Source organism: Panthera onca, chromosome A1 (assembly GCF_046562875.1).
Source record: "Panthera onca isolate mPanOnc1 chromosome A1, mPanOnc1 haplotype 2, whole genome shotgun sequence".
Lineage (NCBI taxonomy): Eukaryota > Metazoa > Chordata > Mammalia > Carnivora > Felidae > Panthera > Panthera onca.
In genome coordinates, this window is record NC_138339.1 from 28,440,001 (window position 1) to 28,458,197 (window position 18,197).

General features: G+C 38.3%; 2 protein-coding genes across 2 annotated transcripts in view; both read left to right on the forward strand.

Moving 5' to 3' along the window:
• The window catches only part of SPEF2 (sperm flagellar and cilia associated 2), a 184,021-nt gene that overhangs the window by 126,458 nt on the left and 39,366 nt on the right, over positions 1-18,197 (forward strand). Inside the window, exons 28-30 of the mRNA XM_081796051.1 lie at positions 1,136-1,264; positions 2,362-2,500; positions 5,478-5,707. Of these exons, the coding sequence (XP_081652177.1) occupies positions 1,136-1,264; positions 2,362-2,500; positions 5,478-5,707 (498 nt within the window). The remainder of the gene's footprint in view (positions 1-1,135; positions 1,265-2,361; positions 2,501-5,477; positions 5,708-18,197) is intronic.
• On the forward strand, positions 13,494-17,323 carry LOC144615963 (zinc finger protein 862-like). Its single transcript, XM_078444844.2, has 5 exons — positions 13,494-14,772; positions 14,900-15,117; positions 15,238-15,446; positions 15,537-15,660; positions 15,742-17,323. Exons 1-5 carry the CDS (start codon positions 13,759-13,761, stop codon positions 16,091-16,093), a joined length of 1,917 nt encoding a protein of 638 aa, XP_078300970.2. The 5' UTR covers positions 13,494-13,758; the 3' UTR covers positions 16,094-17,323.

The window sequence follows — 18,197 nt, forward strand, 5'->3', positions numbered from 1 at the left end:
ATGGAAATCTAGTCTATCAGCAGAGACAGACATTTGACCAGTCATTGTTCTTTAGTTGGGAAGGTACAGGTGACCTTGAGAGCAAGGTCACCTACTCCATCTGAGGGGTAGGGAAGCACTTCCCAGAGTACATTTAAGCAATCCTGAGCAGGAGTGAGATGGAAGCACTGAGGATGCGGGCGGGGAGAGCGGGGGGTGGGGGGGACATTGAAGTAAAGAGAAGAATAGCACTGCGTAAAAAAACACACCACATGGTCCATCTCAGATGGTAGAAATGAAAGAAATAAGCAGCATTTGAAAGACATGCTTCAGTTTACCTTAATGGCTAAATGGCTGTCAAGTCCCTTAATTTTACAGACGATAAAACAGAAATCCAGCAAGATTAAGTGTTCTTTCACCTGTAACTTAATACACACATCTACTATTGCCGTTACATTTTATTACAGTTTCTTTGTTTACAATTATCTCCTCTTCACAAGATTTGAACCCATTGGGGTCAGACCTTCAAGACAGATTTACTGCACTAAGTAGAATCACGTGAATGGGGCCTTCAGCTGGAATCACACTGCCATTTCGCAAGGGCAAATTCTCTGACAAATGCTGACAAATGCTTATTTTCTAATTCTCTTACGTAATCACTGAAGTACTTGTAGGTAAGTGCTACTGAAAAGATTGTTCAGTAGATTACAGATTCTTGACCATGAGCCTCATTTCAGCCATATCTTCTGGAGGTTATTCCCTGGTCTTTTCTTGATGAGGATCTGGGAAACACTTGGCTCACACTGGTGCCTTGTATGGAGCGGTGCTTTCGCAAGTGACTAATGGCATCCATGCTATGTTGTGGTTTGCTAATTTCTGTCCCCAGGCTCTGAATCACGCCTTCTTTGGAATCTAGTACCACTTCATTTTCCCATGATGCTACACAAATGGGGCATATTTATATGCATCTAGCTGAGATGCCACCTGGAGAATTCTCAAGGAAAGGTCAATATTTCAAACTCACAGTCAGGGCCAGGGTTGGTCCTTTGCAAATCACAAGAGGTTTACTACAGACCCGCACATTTCTCTTTGTTCTCATTTTATCTGAGTAGCTGTGTGGATACTTGCATGCCGGCACCTTCCACTGTCCTTTTAGGTAAATCGCCACCAATAGCAGAAGCCACACCCGTGACAGTATCACCAGAGCAGACTGCCGAAATGGAAAGGAAAAAGGAACTGATGCTCAAAATCAAGGAAGAACACCTTGCTGCCCTGCAGTTTGAAGGTAGCAGTTGAAAAGAACCAAGATGATACTTTTCAGTGGAAAATAGACCAGTAGGACCAACAGCCCATGATTGGCTCAAGTTGTGTCTAGAACACAAAGCAAAGCAATGGAAAAATACAACATTTAGCTGGTTGTTTTCATAAAACCACACGAGGGCTAGATTTGACTGTTCTATAATTGTCTGGTGGGATCTCAAAAAGAAACAAAGAAAATTTGGGAAGGGGTTAGGAGAACACCAGCAATAATTAGAATCTCAAAGAACAGAAACAAAAAGAATATGTTAGAGTCAGTGTGAGAAGGCTTAGGACCACGTGTGTTGGTGGTTTTATATGCTAAGAATAATTAAGGCCTCTCACTAGGAAAATAAATGCTAACTAAAGGCTAACAGGCCCTGAAAGTGAGTTCTTGGGAACAGAGGCCAAGAAGAGCCAGTCATGAATCAATAATGTTCAAGAGCCTCCTTTTCTGTAGATAACAATGATTTTACAAGACATATTCTCCTTCTGTCTCTTCCATTTGTCATATAATGCAACTAAAAATGGACTTCAAAAAAAAAATCAGAAAATTTAGCAAATTAGGCCAGTGGCGGTAGAAGAAGCAAAGAAGAAAGATGGGAAAACTATTTCAGAAGTAAAATCCACGTCTGTGGATAGTGTGTGCCGGGGGCAGCCATAAGCCCTGGGACACATGGGTTTTACCCTAGTTTTTCCAGTGCTAACAAAGTACAATGGCATTGCTATCCCAAGTTTCTAAAAGTAGGGAGATTATCAAGAGACTTTGTACCTTCCTTTTTTTTGAAATACAGAAATTATCTATTTGTGTTTTCCCATTCCAATTTATCAAAGAGTATATTGCTATAAAGTGCAATAAAATGTAAATCTCAGTTTATACTTTTGGTTTAAATAAACTGTCAAATGACCCTACCATACATTACATTTTTTTCTCAATGACATAGATCAGGTATTACTTGTCTATACTCGTATATTAAATGTGCACCTACATCTGGACAAACTGAAGCATGATTGGTTTAAAATTGAATTTAGTTGGTTAAAAAATGCATGTATACATTTTAAAATCCTCATTTTCTTTTTAAATAGAGATAGCCACACAGTTCCGACTTGAACTGATAAAGACAAAAGCACTGGCTTTCCTTGAAGATTTACTAACAAAGGTGGTTGATGTATATAAACTCATGGAAAAGTGGCTTGGTGAGAGGTACTTGAATGAAATGGCCAGGTAATATACTGCATGGCTTTTCAAATGTATTTTGAAAATGTATATTTTTTAATGTATTTTAATGAAGTGTATTTAAAAATGTATTTTTTTAAGTCCTGGGGGCCAAAGTTGGCAGGTTTTTAGGCATTTATAAATGTAGATTACATTTACAAATTGAAATTTTGACCTTTTAGGGGATCACATGTGCATTTGTATTGGCTTGTTTCAAACAGTAAGTTGCATATCAAAGTGTCCTATTGTAATAGCCAGATTTGCACCTCATTTCTGAGTTTGGTTTTTACACTGCTCAATGAGGACCTTAGTTTACGAGGTAAGATTATGCATTATTTTTAAATATTTTTCAGAAATAAGATAATGTTTCACATTTTTCTAATGCCAGGCTCATTAGTAGTCAGGGCCAATTAATGGGAGATTAAGAAGTCATTCACTGGTATGTTTTACCACTTAGGCTGATTCCCTTGTTAGGGTAATACCCAGTACTGCTTTGCTGTTGGGTTCCAAAGGTTTTTTCAGACTTTTCATCTCTAGTGGGGGGCAGAGAGTTTTATTCCCTTAATTCTCCCGTAAAAAAGCAGCTCAGCAAAGCAGAAATAGCCCTCAACTGAAAGTCAGGAGACATGATGCTCCGAGAGTTGGGGACTCCTTCCTTGCCCACAAATTAGCAGCATGCCTAATTGCTTGGGGCCCTGTGGCCTTCATCTATAAAAGGAAAGACTCCAACCAGGAAACTCCAGAGGTTTCTACTAGATCTAGATTCTGTGAACACTACAGTTTCCAATCAACATTTACTGAAGATTTAGAAGTTGCTACCTACATAGAATATAAATGTCAAGTGTTCTCCGAAACAAGTGCCATCTACAAGACAGTTGTTATAGTTTGTTCTCTACAATCCTTGTCTCATAATGAAAGTTCTTTTGTAAAATCTTCAGCCTAGATTTTTATATCTGTTGTTCTATATAGTAACACACACACACACACACATACACACACACACACACATAACTCAGCCTGGTTGCAGTAAGGCTTATTTACCTTACTATTACAGTAAGGCTTAAAATAATTTTACTACTGTATAGCCAAGTGAGTTATCATTAGCATCACAGAGCAGTGATGTTCGGTTCTGTTCTCTGCCTGCCACTTACAAATGAGAACATGTCTTCTTAATTCTTAAGATTCACAGCTCTCATCCATGTGGCCATCAAGAGTAAATTCGTATTTTTATCAGATGTATTCCAATTTCTCAGATATATATTATGTGTATGTATCTGACCTCTGAATGTAGCCAGAAGAAGTTAAAACTAGGACTGTTCAGCTATGCTTTCTGTTTTGGTTATTGCAAAAACTCTGGTGGTAAAAGAAAACTAGAGAGAGAGAGAGAAAGCTATCCGATCCCTGGGAACTTCAAATCTTGCTTTTTATTCTCCTGGTACTTTTTAATTCCTCCCATTCATAAGAAGGGTATGCCTGATAACCTCCACTAGGTGGTGCACACCCATTTTGAGATCTTGGTTCTCGTTCAGTCTTGGTCTGCGGTTGTCGGCCCTTCTCACTCAAGGTTGCAAACTTAATAGCTATCCAGTGCCTTCTCCTCTGCACCAGCACACAACCACCACGAGGCATAAACTAATTAGATAATACGTGCAATATGGACACTCACCAACACAGAATGCTGGAGTTGAAATCTAGGGTTGTCTTTTGAGAGAAAGCAACTAATACTATTTAAAAAAAATTTTTAGTATCTGTATTTTGGTGTTCCTGGGTTACATAAAAGCAGATTAAAAATGGATTTTTCCATAATGTCCAATTTTTATTGCGAAATATAAACACAATCCTTTCTGTAATACGGTAATGTTTTACTTCTCTGTATAAATATTTATACACTTCTCGTGTAAAAACTTCTCTGGCTTTTGAAATGGCCTTTAATTAGGACCATAACTATAATCCCCAGTTCAGCTTAAATCCATGCCCTGTGTGGCTTTACATTAATAACCATAAGGTATGGAGTTATGTGTTATCAGCTCCATGCAAAGGTAAGGAAATTCAGAGAGCTTACGTAAATTACCAAGGACTCATGGGTACAGAGAATTCTGGGATGAGAGCTCAGCTTTGAGTACTCTTTCTACTGCACCTAACTATTGCTATTTATACTACATGATTTAACTAGGAATTGTTATTTGTAAAAATAGAAAGCAATTTCAATGGGTATATATTATTAAAGTCCATTCTGACAATTGTGTCTTCAATAACATCAAATTCCTTGATATAAAGTTAGAGAAAAGCCACTCTTCTAGAAATCCAGTATTAAATTTGATTAACATTATAATTTATCCTGATTCCAAATAAATGTGTTGTTCTAACAATTATATTTCACAGGTTTTTCTACCATATAACTTTATTCTGGTTCATACTTAGATTGAAATATATCTCTTGATATAATCTTGTTTACACAGTAAAATATGGTCTAATATTAATAAAACCATATTTTATGAAGTCCCTTTTTGTTCAGCTTTGTGTAAAATGTAACTATTAGCTCTTTGAGCATGCATTTTATTTCTAATCTCTATTTACTTATACTCTGCCTGTCTACAAAATGGATTTGAAGAGAATTAGAATTTTTTTTAATTTTTTTTAATGTTTATTTATTTTTGAGACAGAGAGAGACAGAGCATGAATGGGGGAGGGTCAGAGAGAGAGGGAGACACAGAATCCAAAGCAGGCTCCAGGCTCCGAGCTGTCAGCACGGAGCCGGACCCAGGGCTCGAACTCACAGACCGTGAGATCATGACCCAAGCGGAAGTCAGACGCTTAACCGACTGAGCCACCCAGGCACGCCGAGAATTAGAATTTTTAAACATGAGGATTGAATTGTCTAACTTAGCTATATGATGTGTAGACTTTGTGTGTATGTCTACTAAGCAAATTCTGTTAACCCAGTAGTTTTTAATGGGGATAACCCTATTCATTTTTCCATTTTCAGTGTGGAAAAATTAACTGAGGTAGCTCGCTATCACATTGAAACATCGACAAAAATTCAGAGTGAACTTTATTTAGACCAAGAAGATTTCTTTATTAATGGTGATGTAAAAGTCTTTCCAGATTCCCCTCCTCCAGTACGTCCTCCACCCGTAGAAAAGGAAGAAAATGGCACCCTGACCATCGAACAGCTTGACAACCTTCGAGATCAGTTCTTAATTATAGCACCTAAAGGTAGGAAAAGTAATTATTATGAAAAAGCACAAAAAAGGATAAGACTAATGAGGGTGGAAATCACTTACTCACAAGTAAAATCAGCCCTCTGGGATTGAGTGTCACCAAAATGAGCCCTTGCTCTGTTCTAGTTTATGACACGTTTGCTTCATACAGCATAGATCTGAATTAAACAAACAGGAGGAAAACAGTGAGTAATACTTTAGCAGTGTGGTGATCCTCGTTCCTGCTAATTCTCCTCTTGGGCCCATCCCTGCCTCTGGCCAAAAGCTGGTAAACTTGAGTATTACTTAGTCTGGCAGTTGAGAGAGACAGCCTTTGCATACACTTCCAGTCTAGGCTTTGTATTGGGGTTATGAGTTTGTGTTTCTGTCTCCCTGACTAATCTGTGAAGGGAGACCAGGGAGGAGAGAATTTCCCTTTCATATTTGCCTTTTTCCTCAGTGCTTCACAGATTAAGAACAGAACAAATAAATTGTTAACAAAATATTTGCTTAACTAATTAATTTGCTCACATATACATGTACATAGTATTTCATGCACACAATTCTTTATTTCCTTCACATTTTATCATTATGACTCTATAGCATCTGCACAGGCTTTTTTTTTAATACAGTCTCTTTCTACTCCCAGATATTCTTTAATGAATTCCATCAATTAATAGCACAGGTAATTCAGACAGGTCCTGTAGGATTAGCATCTCCTCTCCATTTTATAGGTCTGGACACTGAGTCACAAAGTAGTTTTTGCCTATGGTCATATGTCATCCAGATCTCTTCAAAGTTCTTGCCCCTTCTCACTGAACTAAGCCACCTCTCATAAACAGGTTTATTTTATCTTCCAATATCCACATATAGGAAAATCATTACTTTTCTCTAGAGAATAGCCAATAGCACTAACACAATTCCACTCTCAGAGTAATTAGATTTCATTTGTTCTTTAAAAGTTCAGTATTTTGGGACACCTGGGTGGCTCAGTCAGTTAAGCATCCAACTTCAGCCCAGGTCATGATCTCACAGTTCGTGGGTTCCAGCCCTGCATCAGGCTCTGTGCTGACAGCTTACAGCCTGGAACCTGCTTCAGATTCTGTATCTCCCTCTCACTTCTTCTCTGCTCACGCTCTGTCTCTCTCTCTCTCTCAAAAATAAATAAACATTAAAAAAATTTTTTAAGTTTAGTATTTCTAGAAACCCACATCAAATCTCAGTAGTTAAAAGGGCATTCCTTTACTCTAAGTCTGAACACCTCTTTGCGAAGCCCACTGGGTGAAACAGGTGTAACCACGTGCCCCTTGGGAGAACCTCTACGTGTCAGTGCAACTAATCAACATGAGCAAGTCTACACCTTCAATACATAAAGACACACATGGCAGCTGTGGATGTGTACCAACTCTGGCTGGCAATATTTGAGCAGGAAGGAAATGTGGCCATCAGCAGGTGTAAAAAAAAAAAAAATCACAGTTTTATAAACCCAACCCATGAAATCCCTTCCTTCTTTTGTTCAGGCAGATTCCATTCTCTTGCCCTTTGTATAGGTTTCACAGTGCCCTCTTATTACATATTTCCTTCTTCAAATTTGCTTTTGCTCTTCATTTTATTCACACCATTTTTTACATTAAAAAAGATGCATGTATAAAGATTCTGAATATGAAATACGATTTGCCTTAATCCTACACTAGGGTGATGGGAAGGAAATCATCCATTTAGCAGGTCAAAACTAAAAGCATTTGTGGGCATGTGAGTAGGTGGAAGTGGATTTTGAAAATTATCAACCACTTCTAATCCCTTTTTAAGAACCTTAGTATTCACGATGATAACCATGGTACATCCTTGGATCCAACTTCAAGTCTAGAGCCTGCATTTCAACTAAAAGTTTAAAAACAAATAACAAATAGCAGCTATAAGTTGACATGTGTATGTCTTAGAAGATTAATTCTAGAAACCATTGGGACTAAAATATGTCAACTGATACATTTGTTTGTTTTCTGAATATGGTAGAATGCAACAGCTTTCAAAGTATGGTAGAAAGAGGAAGGAAGAGGGAATAAAGGAAAGGGGGGAGGCAGGAGATAGTTATATATACATTTTAAAAAATAGATGTAAAAGGAAAACCACTTGACTGACAGACTCAGAGTGTAATTTGAAAAGTAATGAAGAAGAAAATACAAAGTTCTATTTAGGTTCTTTCTGGAACAGAGTATCAACTTTTTAAAAGTGCTCAAGAATGCAGAGCAAAAGAGGATCAGCGAGCAATGACGTTGGTCTGGGAAAATTTGGTGGGATAATACCTCAGAGGAAGGATATGGAAGAAGAGTGGTTTGATGGCAGGGATACACAGAATATTTAAAGTTCGAGGAACAGCCACTAGACAGTGTGCAGATAAGAGGCATGGGTGTGGATGTTCAGGGAAAGAATCAGGAGACTTCTTTGCCTCTTTTTCCCCAACTGCATGAACCACAGACAAACAGATGGGGAGGTCTTCTCTGTCTTGGAAACCATCTCCACCCATCCCAGCTGGAGAATTGACACATATTTAAGAATAACTGGTGTAGTTACTGCAGAACTTACGAGGCTATATAATACTGTGAGATTTGGGAGACTTCACGGTTCAAAATGAGTTATGGTCTATAAGCAATCAGTTTAAACTCTTTATTATTGGCTCAATTATACTATTTTAACACACACACATATATTCGTTGCTGTTGTTGCTTGCTTTTCAAGTACATGTAAAACCTTAGCGCAGTATCAGGTAGTCTATCAATAAAAGTCATACGCATTGTTATTTTTCTTGCTAATGTCATAAAGGGAAGGTAAAATAAGAATCATTCCATTCCATTTTCTGCACCCCAGAGTCACAGTTCTGTGATGACATTTTTGAAGCCAGGCTGCAAACCCTGACGTTGCCCCTCCCTGAGGAAGCCCAATAAGTGCAACTCACCCTTCTCCCCAACTCCCTGAGCCCCCAAAAGACCCTCTGTCTTTAGTCTTTCTTCCTCAGCTCTGCAATTATTGTTCAGTGCCTTAAATGATACACCGCCATCCATCTTTTAAGTGAAGTCTTTTGTCATATTCCTTCTGAGAATTGGAAATCAATCTTTCATGGTACTTTCCACTGTATTTACCTTAGGACCCCTACAGTTGCCAAAGACCATCTTAGTTGAAGTAATCAGTTTGGAGCAAGTGGCTGTTAGTGGCACATTTCTAAATGGGCAATCCTACAGAATTTCTTCCTTGAACTTGAAAATTGCCGTTATTTTTAAGCCAAGAAACATGATCATTTCCATGAACGACTTCATATATGCCAGGGTAAACTATGGTATCTAAGATGCAACTTTAAAGCTCACTAAAATATGATAAAATATGATGAACAGATGGATTTTCTCTAGGAAAAAAAGCAAACATATTTGCACATAACAGTCATCATATTACCAGGCTCACAGCAAGATGTCTTAGCAAATTTATAAGGAGTGGTAATGCCCACTCCTTATAATGTCTGAAGTTCCACTTTGGTAACTTTTAATTATGCTACAAAAATACAATTATTGAGGGAAATGGATAATCCTTAAGTAAAACAAGTGACCTTAAATACTTATGAGTAACTAGCATCAGTATGTAAATGGAAAGAACTAAAGCTTAAGGAGTTTTCTGCTGAGTATTTGCTACCCCACTTGAAAAATAAAAGTCTTTGTTAAAATAGTCCTTGCTAAAGATAATGGAAAAATTGAAAATGCATTATATATTGTAATGCTTATATTCAACACTCCTTTCCTGGTCAAATTCTGCCACTTGTGATGATTCTAAATCTCCTTTGGTAAATGTAGTCATGAGACATAAAATATCATTTGTTGATATGATCGTTACAAATAGGCCAGAAAAGAAAAATGGCCTTATGCGTGATCATCATACAAGATTATGCAAAATACAATGAAACAACTTGTCATCCTAGCATTGTTCTTGCCACCCAGCAAAGATCCATACTTTAGACTCTTAGGAGCAGCTTAAGTAAGAGGCATCCAGTGGTTCAGCAAGACATTCTTTCATTGACTGTCCCAGGGATTCCCACGAGCATACTCCCAGCACAGAATGAGATGTAGCGAATATCTTCCGAATTATAACAATAGCCAATGTTGGCATGGTGTCAGGCTCCATGCGTCAGGCCCCATCCCAGCATTTCCATGTTGATTCACTTCTTACCCATGGCTGGATGAGTAAGAAGACCCATCCAAGGATAAGAAGAGTCAGACAGTTCTTTTCAGTGGCACCATTCATCAAATGATTGATTAGTATGATCTTGGGCAAGTTATTTAGCCTCTCTCTGACTCACTTTCCTCATTTGGAAAATGGGGTATTTCAATGGAGCTGCTATGAGTTATTAAAGTGATTAATATATGTTAAGTGTTTAGAAAGTGCCTGGAACATAAAATGTGCAATTTAAGTGTAATATATAAGCCATTGTGATTTAATTATATAATTATAGTAATACCTCATTTTTATATAATATGTAATGTTATACAATAGTGATACAAACCCTTCTAATTATTATCCAAAATGTTAGCTCAATATCCTGAAGGTACACATACCATAATAGGCACCTACACCATTACTCTGGAACATTTCCAGAAAAAAAACAAAAAACAAAAAACACCACCTGATAGAATTAAGCCACAGGGTTTATGGCTCCCCCATGGACCAAAAACATCCCAAACAAAAGCATTCATTTTGTGTACTGCATTAAGCTCTGAGTAGGTACATCTTGTCTTTAAGCATCAAGTGCCAAGCACATCATGAAGACAGTCTTTGTCCAATGAAAGCAATTTGGAGTCTGTTGAAACTAGAACACTTTAGCAATGTTCCTCTGCACTTAAACCAAAAGAACTCCTTTTCTTTGTAAGCCCATCAGTACTCCATGTAATGCCTATAGAGATTTGGTTCATGGCTGTTTTTGCTTCTGCTGAGAGGCTCTCCAGAGAGAACACAGTCCAGCAAATTCTACACCCTTATCCCTTTTTCAAGGGAAGCAGCATTTAGTTATTCAGGACTCTAATATTGTTCTAAAAACTGACAGGGGCCCCTCCTTCGAACCTCTTTTAAAGACCCAGAGATTCAGTGATTGGTCTCAGAGACAGAAAGCACAAACAGAACTCTTGTCTGTGGTGGCTAAGCTAGATCATTCAGCTACATGGTTTTTACAAGAATTCAAAGGAGGAAGTAGTTATTGCTGCCTTTGTGGGTCAGCATAAGGGTTAGCCCAGAGGAGAATTTTGAATGGAACCTTCCAGGAAGAAAAGCAGGGGCAGGGTGTTCCAGACAAAGGGGAAAATAGAGTAGACATTAAGATTTTGAGGTTGCATGCATGACATATTCATGGAACAGCAAACAGACCAGATGGGGAAAGAGGCAGTATTTGAGGACAGTAAAGACCTTGTGGCCAGATTGTGAAGTCTCAAAGTGGCTTGAAAAGGACATGCAGGAAAAGATTATCAAAGATATTTAGAGCCCAATGATGTGAGTGGGTTACAGGGAGAAAGAGACTCTGAGAGAGCCACAGATACTGCTCTGTTTCTCTACCAAGCCTCAACTAACAGAGAGAAAGGACTGAGGGCACTGGTGGGGGGTGAGGGGGGGGAATCATTAGAAAGTTATGTGGATCTTTCTAAGCTAGTGTCTCTGAGGAAATTATACAAATATGGCACCAATATTTGCAGGGATATAAGCCCCATATTTTAATCTGAAACCTGCTTAAATTAGTCTGACTTTACACAAATCAAAAACTGTAGAAAGATTTCTTAGAAAGGGTGATAGAGAAGGACTGATGTTATTAACAGGGATATCTCTCCAGGTGGCAAAATCTAGGGATTGGTGCAAAAAGGAGTAGCCCCCATATGTCCTGTGGTTCTCTCAGTGGGTGAACTCCTTCCGCTATGTAGATTCAGATCACGGAAATGCAGTAGTAAATCTAGAAGATTTTGGACCTGTTAAAACTGTCTGTGGGCAGGGTTTCAGCTGTAACTTTAGGAGGAAACATATTCTCATGAAGTCAGAGAATTTGCATTAGGCAGATGAAAGTATGTGCTCAGAATTCAAGATAACACCTTCTGGAAATTCTGTTCATAAAGCTAAAAACGTAAAAGCTAGCTAAGTCAGTAGCAAAAGTTCACGTCCTTTCTGTTAGCAATGAGAGACTTCTTTCACTTCTTTTTTTGTGTATTCATTCATGTGTTCACCAGCATTTGTGTGTGTCGAGCAGGCAGCAGCCTGGTACTGAAGGCCTTGTGTGGGAGAATGACAGTGTAGGGATGAAAATGAAGTCAGGAGGTATCAACTACAAGGAGAGTCCCTTTCCATGAAAACAGTAACATTTAGGATTTGATTTTGGCGGGGGAACAAAATGGAGCTAACAGTAACAACTACCAAAAAGCTGATTAAAAGGCAAATAGAAGTTAGACGCAAATAAGGTAAGAAAAGCAGAAGCAGAAGCAGATTGACCAATGTCAAAGGTTTTCCAGTAAAAGACGTTAAGAGCTATGAGATCATGAAAATCAATAGGGAATGTTTATTTTCTGAAACGTCTGCCACACGCTCACACTCATCTTGCCATTATGGAGCACAAAGGAAGTAAGTGTGGTTCTTTCTGCAAAAGAGTTTAAAATCTAGCTGAGCAGTCAACCTAGGACAGTAAAGCAGTGAAACAAAATGAAACACTGAGCTTTTATGTTGACATAAGGTATTTTAGTATAATATTACACAAACACATATTACACTTTTGCATTAGATTATAAAATAGGACAATATAGTTTAATGATCAGTAGGGTCACAGAAGTTGCAGGAGGGAAATAAATATATGGTGTAGGCTCCCTGCCTTCAGAGAGAAACTATTTTAGGACATTGCTTTCTGTGATTTAAATTCTTCTGTCCTTTTGTCCAGAAAAAAAAAATACATAAATATATGTTTTATATATATGTAATATATATATTACATATATATAATATATATAATATATTATATATGTAATATATATGAAATATATATATTATATATATGTAATATATATGTGGAATATATATGTAATATACATGTGAAATATATGTGAAATATATATGTAATATATATGTGAAATATATATATTATATATATGTGTGTGTGTATATATATATATATATATATATATATATATATATATATATATTTCACTCTCCGACAAGCATGTTTCAAAAATTAGACCTTTGGGGAAAAGACAGAGTTGAGTCATGAGGCATAGCTCCTTGAAACCATCTGGGATGGGTCTCAAAGCCTAAAGCCCTTTCAGGTTGGGCTAAATGAACAGGTTGGCTACAACACAGCTGGAGAAGGTGGGCCTTTGGTGGGATGGAAGTGATGTCCAAGGTGAATCTTGTAGGCCTGCTGCTGTGTGTGTCCTATTATTTTTTTTCTCACCACAGGAAGCAAATGTCAGCAAAAAACAATGTCCCTCTTATGCAAAGAGAAACATATTCTAGAGTGAAGAAGAACATAGCATCCTTTGCTATGAGACACCTGTAATAGTGATGTAAACATGGGGGCTGCGGAGTAGGACTGCCTGCTAGTGATCCCCAGCTCCCCCACATACAAGCACTGTGGCATCAGACAAATTAATTAACCTCTCTGTGCCCTAGTGCTTTTGTTTATAAAATGACAAGTGACTGGTCCATTTTCTTAACTATAAAATAGGGATAAGGGATTATGAAAGTTAAATGATATAAGCCACTTAAAGTGCTGACCAGAATGCCTGACATCCCACTCATAAACATTTGCTGTAACATCTTCCAGAAATAATGAGCAAGTGTTGGGGGCAGATATTAACCAAAATTAAAGGTAGAGATTGGTGATTACTGAAAATAACAACATGGAGTTATTTTAAAGGCAGGGGTCCTCCAGGCGATGTGAACCGAGTCACTGAAAAGCAGAAAAGGCCGCAGAAGCTTGACCATCATCTTCCAAAGAGGAATAATCAATTTTTGAAAATCTGGCTTAAAAAATACCCTTGGCTTATATATGATGAGATACTAAATCTTATGTTCTGTGGCCTGTGCCGTAAGCATGGAGTAAAGTCAAGGGGAAATCAAGTGAGTTTTTTTTATGGCACTGACAACTTTAGGACTGAATTTCTCAATGCACATCATCTCAGTGAGGCCCATGCCAAGGCTTCACTAATGGAAGCAACAAGTGGTTCTCCAGTGAACCGAGCCACCACAGAGTTCATGGTGACGACCATGAGCAAAGTCACCCTCGGGAGAATAGAGAACTTATTCAGATCATGCCATGCTATCGCCAAGACGGGACGCCCCCTCAAAGACTTTATCTGGATGTGCAAGTTGGATGATATGAAGGGTGTCGATATCGGCCCAGTATTCAGAACTAACAAATCAGCAAGAACGTTCACGTATTTTATCGCTGAAGTGGAACGGAGAAATCTAAGAGAGAAACTAGAACAAAGTAAATTTTTCTCTGTCCTCAGTGACGGAATCACAGACAGCTCAACCGAGGAAGCTGAACTTGTCTACGTGCAGTTTGCATGTGCAGGAAAAGTGCATTGCCAAATTGTTGGGGTACAGACAGTAGAAAAGAAGGATCCTTTGGAAATAAGAAATGCCATCGAGAAAACTCTAGAGCGAAATCTTCAACTTAAGCTATCGAACCAAGACTGGGCGAAGAAACTGGTTGGTTTTGGAAGTGATGGTGCCCCTGGCTCAGAGGGAGAAAACAACGGGGTGGCCATGCTCTTCAGAGAAATCCAGCCACGAGCACTGACTGTGTACTGCTTTGCACATCATCTTGAACTGTCTTTCAGGGCGGTCTTCCAGAGCGTTCCCCTGTACAATGATGTCAGAGGCCTTCTTCACAGCATCTACTACTTCTACCACAGTTCTCCTGTCCACAAGAGTTCTCTGATAACTGCTTTCAAAGGCCTTCACCTTCGCCCTGTGCTGCCTTCTCGAGTAGGGGGCAGGAGGTGGCTTCAGGGATTACAGGCAGCCCTCCAGAACTTTCTCAGGGGATATCCTGCGATAGTCCAGCAACTACATTCAGTAAGTCATTTTGAAATACCACACTATTTTAGTTTGCCAGACTGACAGAGAATATTTTTATTGAGAAATTTGAAAGAATAATCTTGAGAAAGATAAACGGCTATTCTCTTCCCGATCTATGTTACAGGCAGTTGAGGACAGAAATGACACTAGTCACCAGAAAGCCAATGAACTCCTGGAGTTCCTTCTCCAAGCAGACATTGTTAAATTCGTCCATTTCTTAGTGGATGTCATTAATGTCCTTAGCATTCTTTCCCGTGTCAATCAGAACAGAAACTCTTCCATTGCTGATGTATTTGCCTCATTAGAGTCAACACTGGAAATGCTCAGAATGTATAAAACAAGGTGAGGAATTGGGGAATGGTCTGAGGGTCTGTCAAACTAGACAGTTTGACTGGGGACATTGTTTGTCAGGTGCTTTTTCATTTAATTGTTTATCTGGGGGATTTTTCTTTTCCTCCCCAGACCAGGACCAAAGGAACGTCAGGTAGATTCAGCCACACACTTTCATGGTAACTGCCTGGGAGGAAAGGGAAACATTTCTGATGTGAGAAGCACGGTCTTAACGCATCTTGTCAAGAGGCTGCAAGGTTGTTTCAGAGATGCCAGCCAAGATGTGGTGAAGGCTACTGTGATTGGAAGCTTTCAACTGTGGCCCACAAAGATAAATCAAGGTACCCTATATGCACCAGCTTCTAACCGTTGTTCTTTGACTGTAGGTTTCTTTCATGTATGTGACTTTTTCTCTCGTATATTGATGGCAGAATTTGGAGAAAAAGAGGTATCCATCTTGACTGCCCACTATGAACCACTACTGGAAGCTGCCAATGTGGAAATCGATGAAGTGGACACTGAATGGAGCATGTTGAAATTAGAGATTTATGCTAGGTAAGCATAGTTGGTATTTTATAAATATTTGAATGAAACTTGAGAGTCTCAATTTTTTACACTTTTTATTCTTCCCCCTAGATTTCAGAACATCTGCAAATTGACCTGGGATTTTGTGAATTCTGTTTACTTGCACAAATATCCAAATATCCTGACATTAGTGGACCTAGTACTGACGCTCCCTGCAAGTTCTGCAGAAGCAGAACGTGGCTTTAGTCAGATGAAACATGCCAAATCACAAATGCGTGCCACGATCAAGGCTGAAAGTATGACAGATCTCTTGATAATTCAGTTGAACTCTCCAGACATTAATAACTTTGACCCTAGGAAAGCTATCCACTTATGGAATACAAGAACACCATCTTCAACTGGTGACACGAGACCTAATTCTTCTTGTTCATCAAACTCGGAAAGCCATTATGAAAGTGATTAGTAATATGACAAATGTGGACTTCGTCATTCATCAGAGCAAAAACAAATTCTTTTTAATCTGAAATTTAAAAGTAACACAGTAACCAGTCTTCACATCAAATGTAAAAGGCATTTGGCATCTTACCAGACAAACAAAGCCAAAATCCAAAGATTGGTTTTCCTGTACCTTTCTAAGATCACTTCTACATCCACACATTTGTTCACGTTCTATGGATGGAGGAGATCCTTCTAAGCAATGGTGTCATTTTGATGTCATATTTTGCAGAGTTATTACAAAGGGTGTCTAGGCCATGATTATGATCTGAATTCCTTTAGGACTGGAATACAATTAACATCTTTCCTGGATAATTCTAAATGGCAGTTGCTTTAGATAACTAACTTAGAGCCAAATTGAAAAAGGGTATTTTTTAAATCAATGAACACAATTTCTTTTTTTTTTAATTTATTTTGAAAGAGAGAGAGAGAGCATGCGTGTAAGCAGGGGAGAGGCAAAGAGAGGGGAGAGAGAATCCTAAGCAGACTCCGAGCTGTGAGTATGGAGCTCAACTTTGGGCCCAAAATCTGAGCTGAAATCAAGAGTCAGATGCTTAACCGAACGATCTATCCAGGCACCCCCCATGAATAAAATAGTTTATGTTTGTGTTATCCCATTTTATGTGAAGATCATATTGCCATATGCCTTGGGGCATATGTAATGACAAGGTCAAATATTAAAATAGTTTCACCTTTCGCACTACGGTCACCAGATCAATTCCTATGTAAGCTGGAACTATTACCTTACAACACTTTGCTTGCACCATAGCTATTAAAGACAGTGGAAATATATTGCATATCTATCAGAATTTTTAAATACTTAGAGACTCTTCATGGTTTCATAAAATAGATTTTATTTACAGTTTCATATTGAGGAACATGAATGATTTCTTTCCTTTTTAAAAAAATGTTTATTGTTTATTTTGAGAGAAAGAGTGTGTGTGTGTGCATGCACATGTGAGCAGAGAAGGGGCAGAGGGAGAGGAAGAGAGAATCCCAAGCAGGCTCCAAACCCAGCACAGAGCCGGACATGGGGCTCAGTCCCACAACCACAAGATAATGACCTGAGCTGAAATCAAGAGTTGGATGCTTAATGGACTGAGCCACCCAGGCACCTCATGAATGATTCATTTTTAACTTATCTAAAAACCAATGTGTTTTTTTACTGAAAATAAAGCTCATTTTACTGAAAATTCTACTACCTGGGAAAAATTTCTCATCTCTATAAAACTGGATACTCAGGTTTGATCAAAAAGGATAGAGAATTTATTTCTGAACAACCTATCAGATGTCCAGTCATATCAAAGAAAAAGTCTGCTCTTGCCACCCAGAAAATTAACTTCCAAATCTCAAAATTATGTATTTGGTCTGAATCACTGATATTTTAAAAGTATTAATGCATTTTCTTAAAGGCTAGAAGAAATGATAAAGTTCACATTGGAATTTTATAAATACTAAAAATTCAGGTGCAAAAACAAAAATATGAAATGCTACATCTATGTTATACTCTTTTTATTTCTAAACAAGGAAGGATAGCTATTACTCTGGACCTGAAATATCCAAATACATGTAGGAGCCTTTCCTGACTCTAGAAGGTACTTCTGTCAGAGGGGTTAGACAGATATTTTTAAAGCAGATTTATTTATTTTGTTTTTCTACTTCTTTTTTTTATTATATGAAATTTATTGTCAAATTAGTTTCCATACAACACCCAGTTCTCATCCCAAAAGATGCCCTCTTCAATGCCCATCACCTACCCTCCCCTCCACCCCACCCCCCCATCAATCCTCAGTTTGTTCTCAGTTTTTAAGAGTCTCTCATGCTTTGGCTCTCTCTCCCACTCTAACCTCTTTTTTTTCTTTTTTTTCCTTCCCCTCCCTCATGGGTTTCTGTTAAGTTTCTCAGGATCCACATAAGAGTGAAAACATATGGTATCTGTCTTTCTCTGTATGGCTTATTTCACTTAGCATCACACTCTCCAGTTCCATCCACGTTGCTACAAAGGGCCATATTTCATTCTTTCTCATTGCCATGTAGTACTCCATTGTGAATATAAACCACAATTTCTTTAT

Coding starts and splice junctions, on each gene's coding strand:
- LOC144615963 (XM_078444844.2), top strand. CDS start 13,759: ATGTTCTGTGGCCTGTGCCGTAAGCATGGAGTAAAGTCAAGGGGAAAT. Junction 14,773..14,899: donor TAGTCCAGCAACTACATTCA/GTAAGTCATTTT, acceptor TCTATGTTACAG/GCAGTTGAGGACAGAAATGA. Junction 15,118..15,237: donor CTCAGAATGTATAAAACAAG/GTGAGGAATTGG, acceptor TTTCCTCCCCAG/ACCAGGACCAAAGGAACGTC.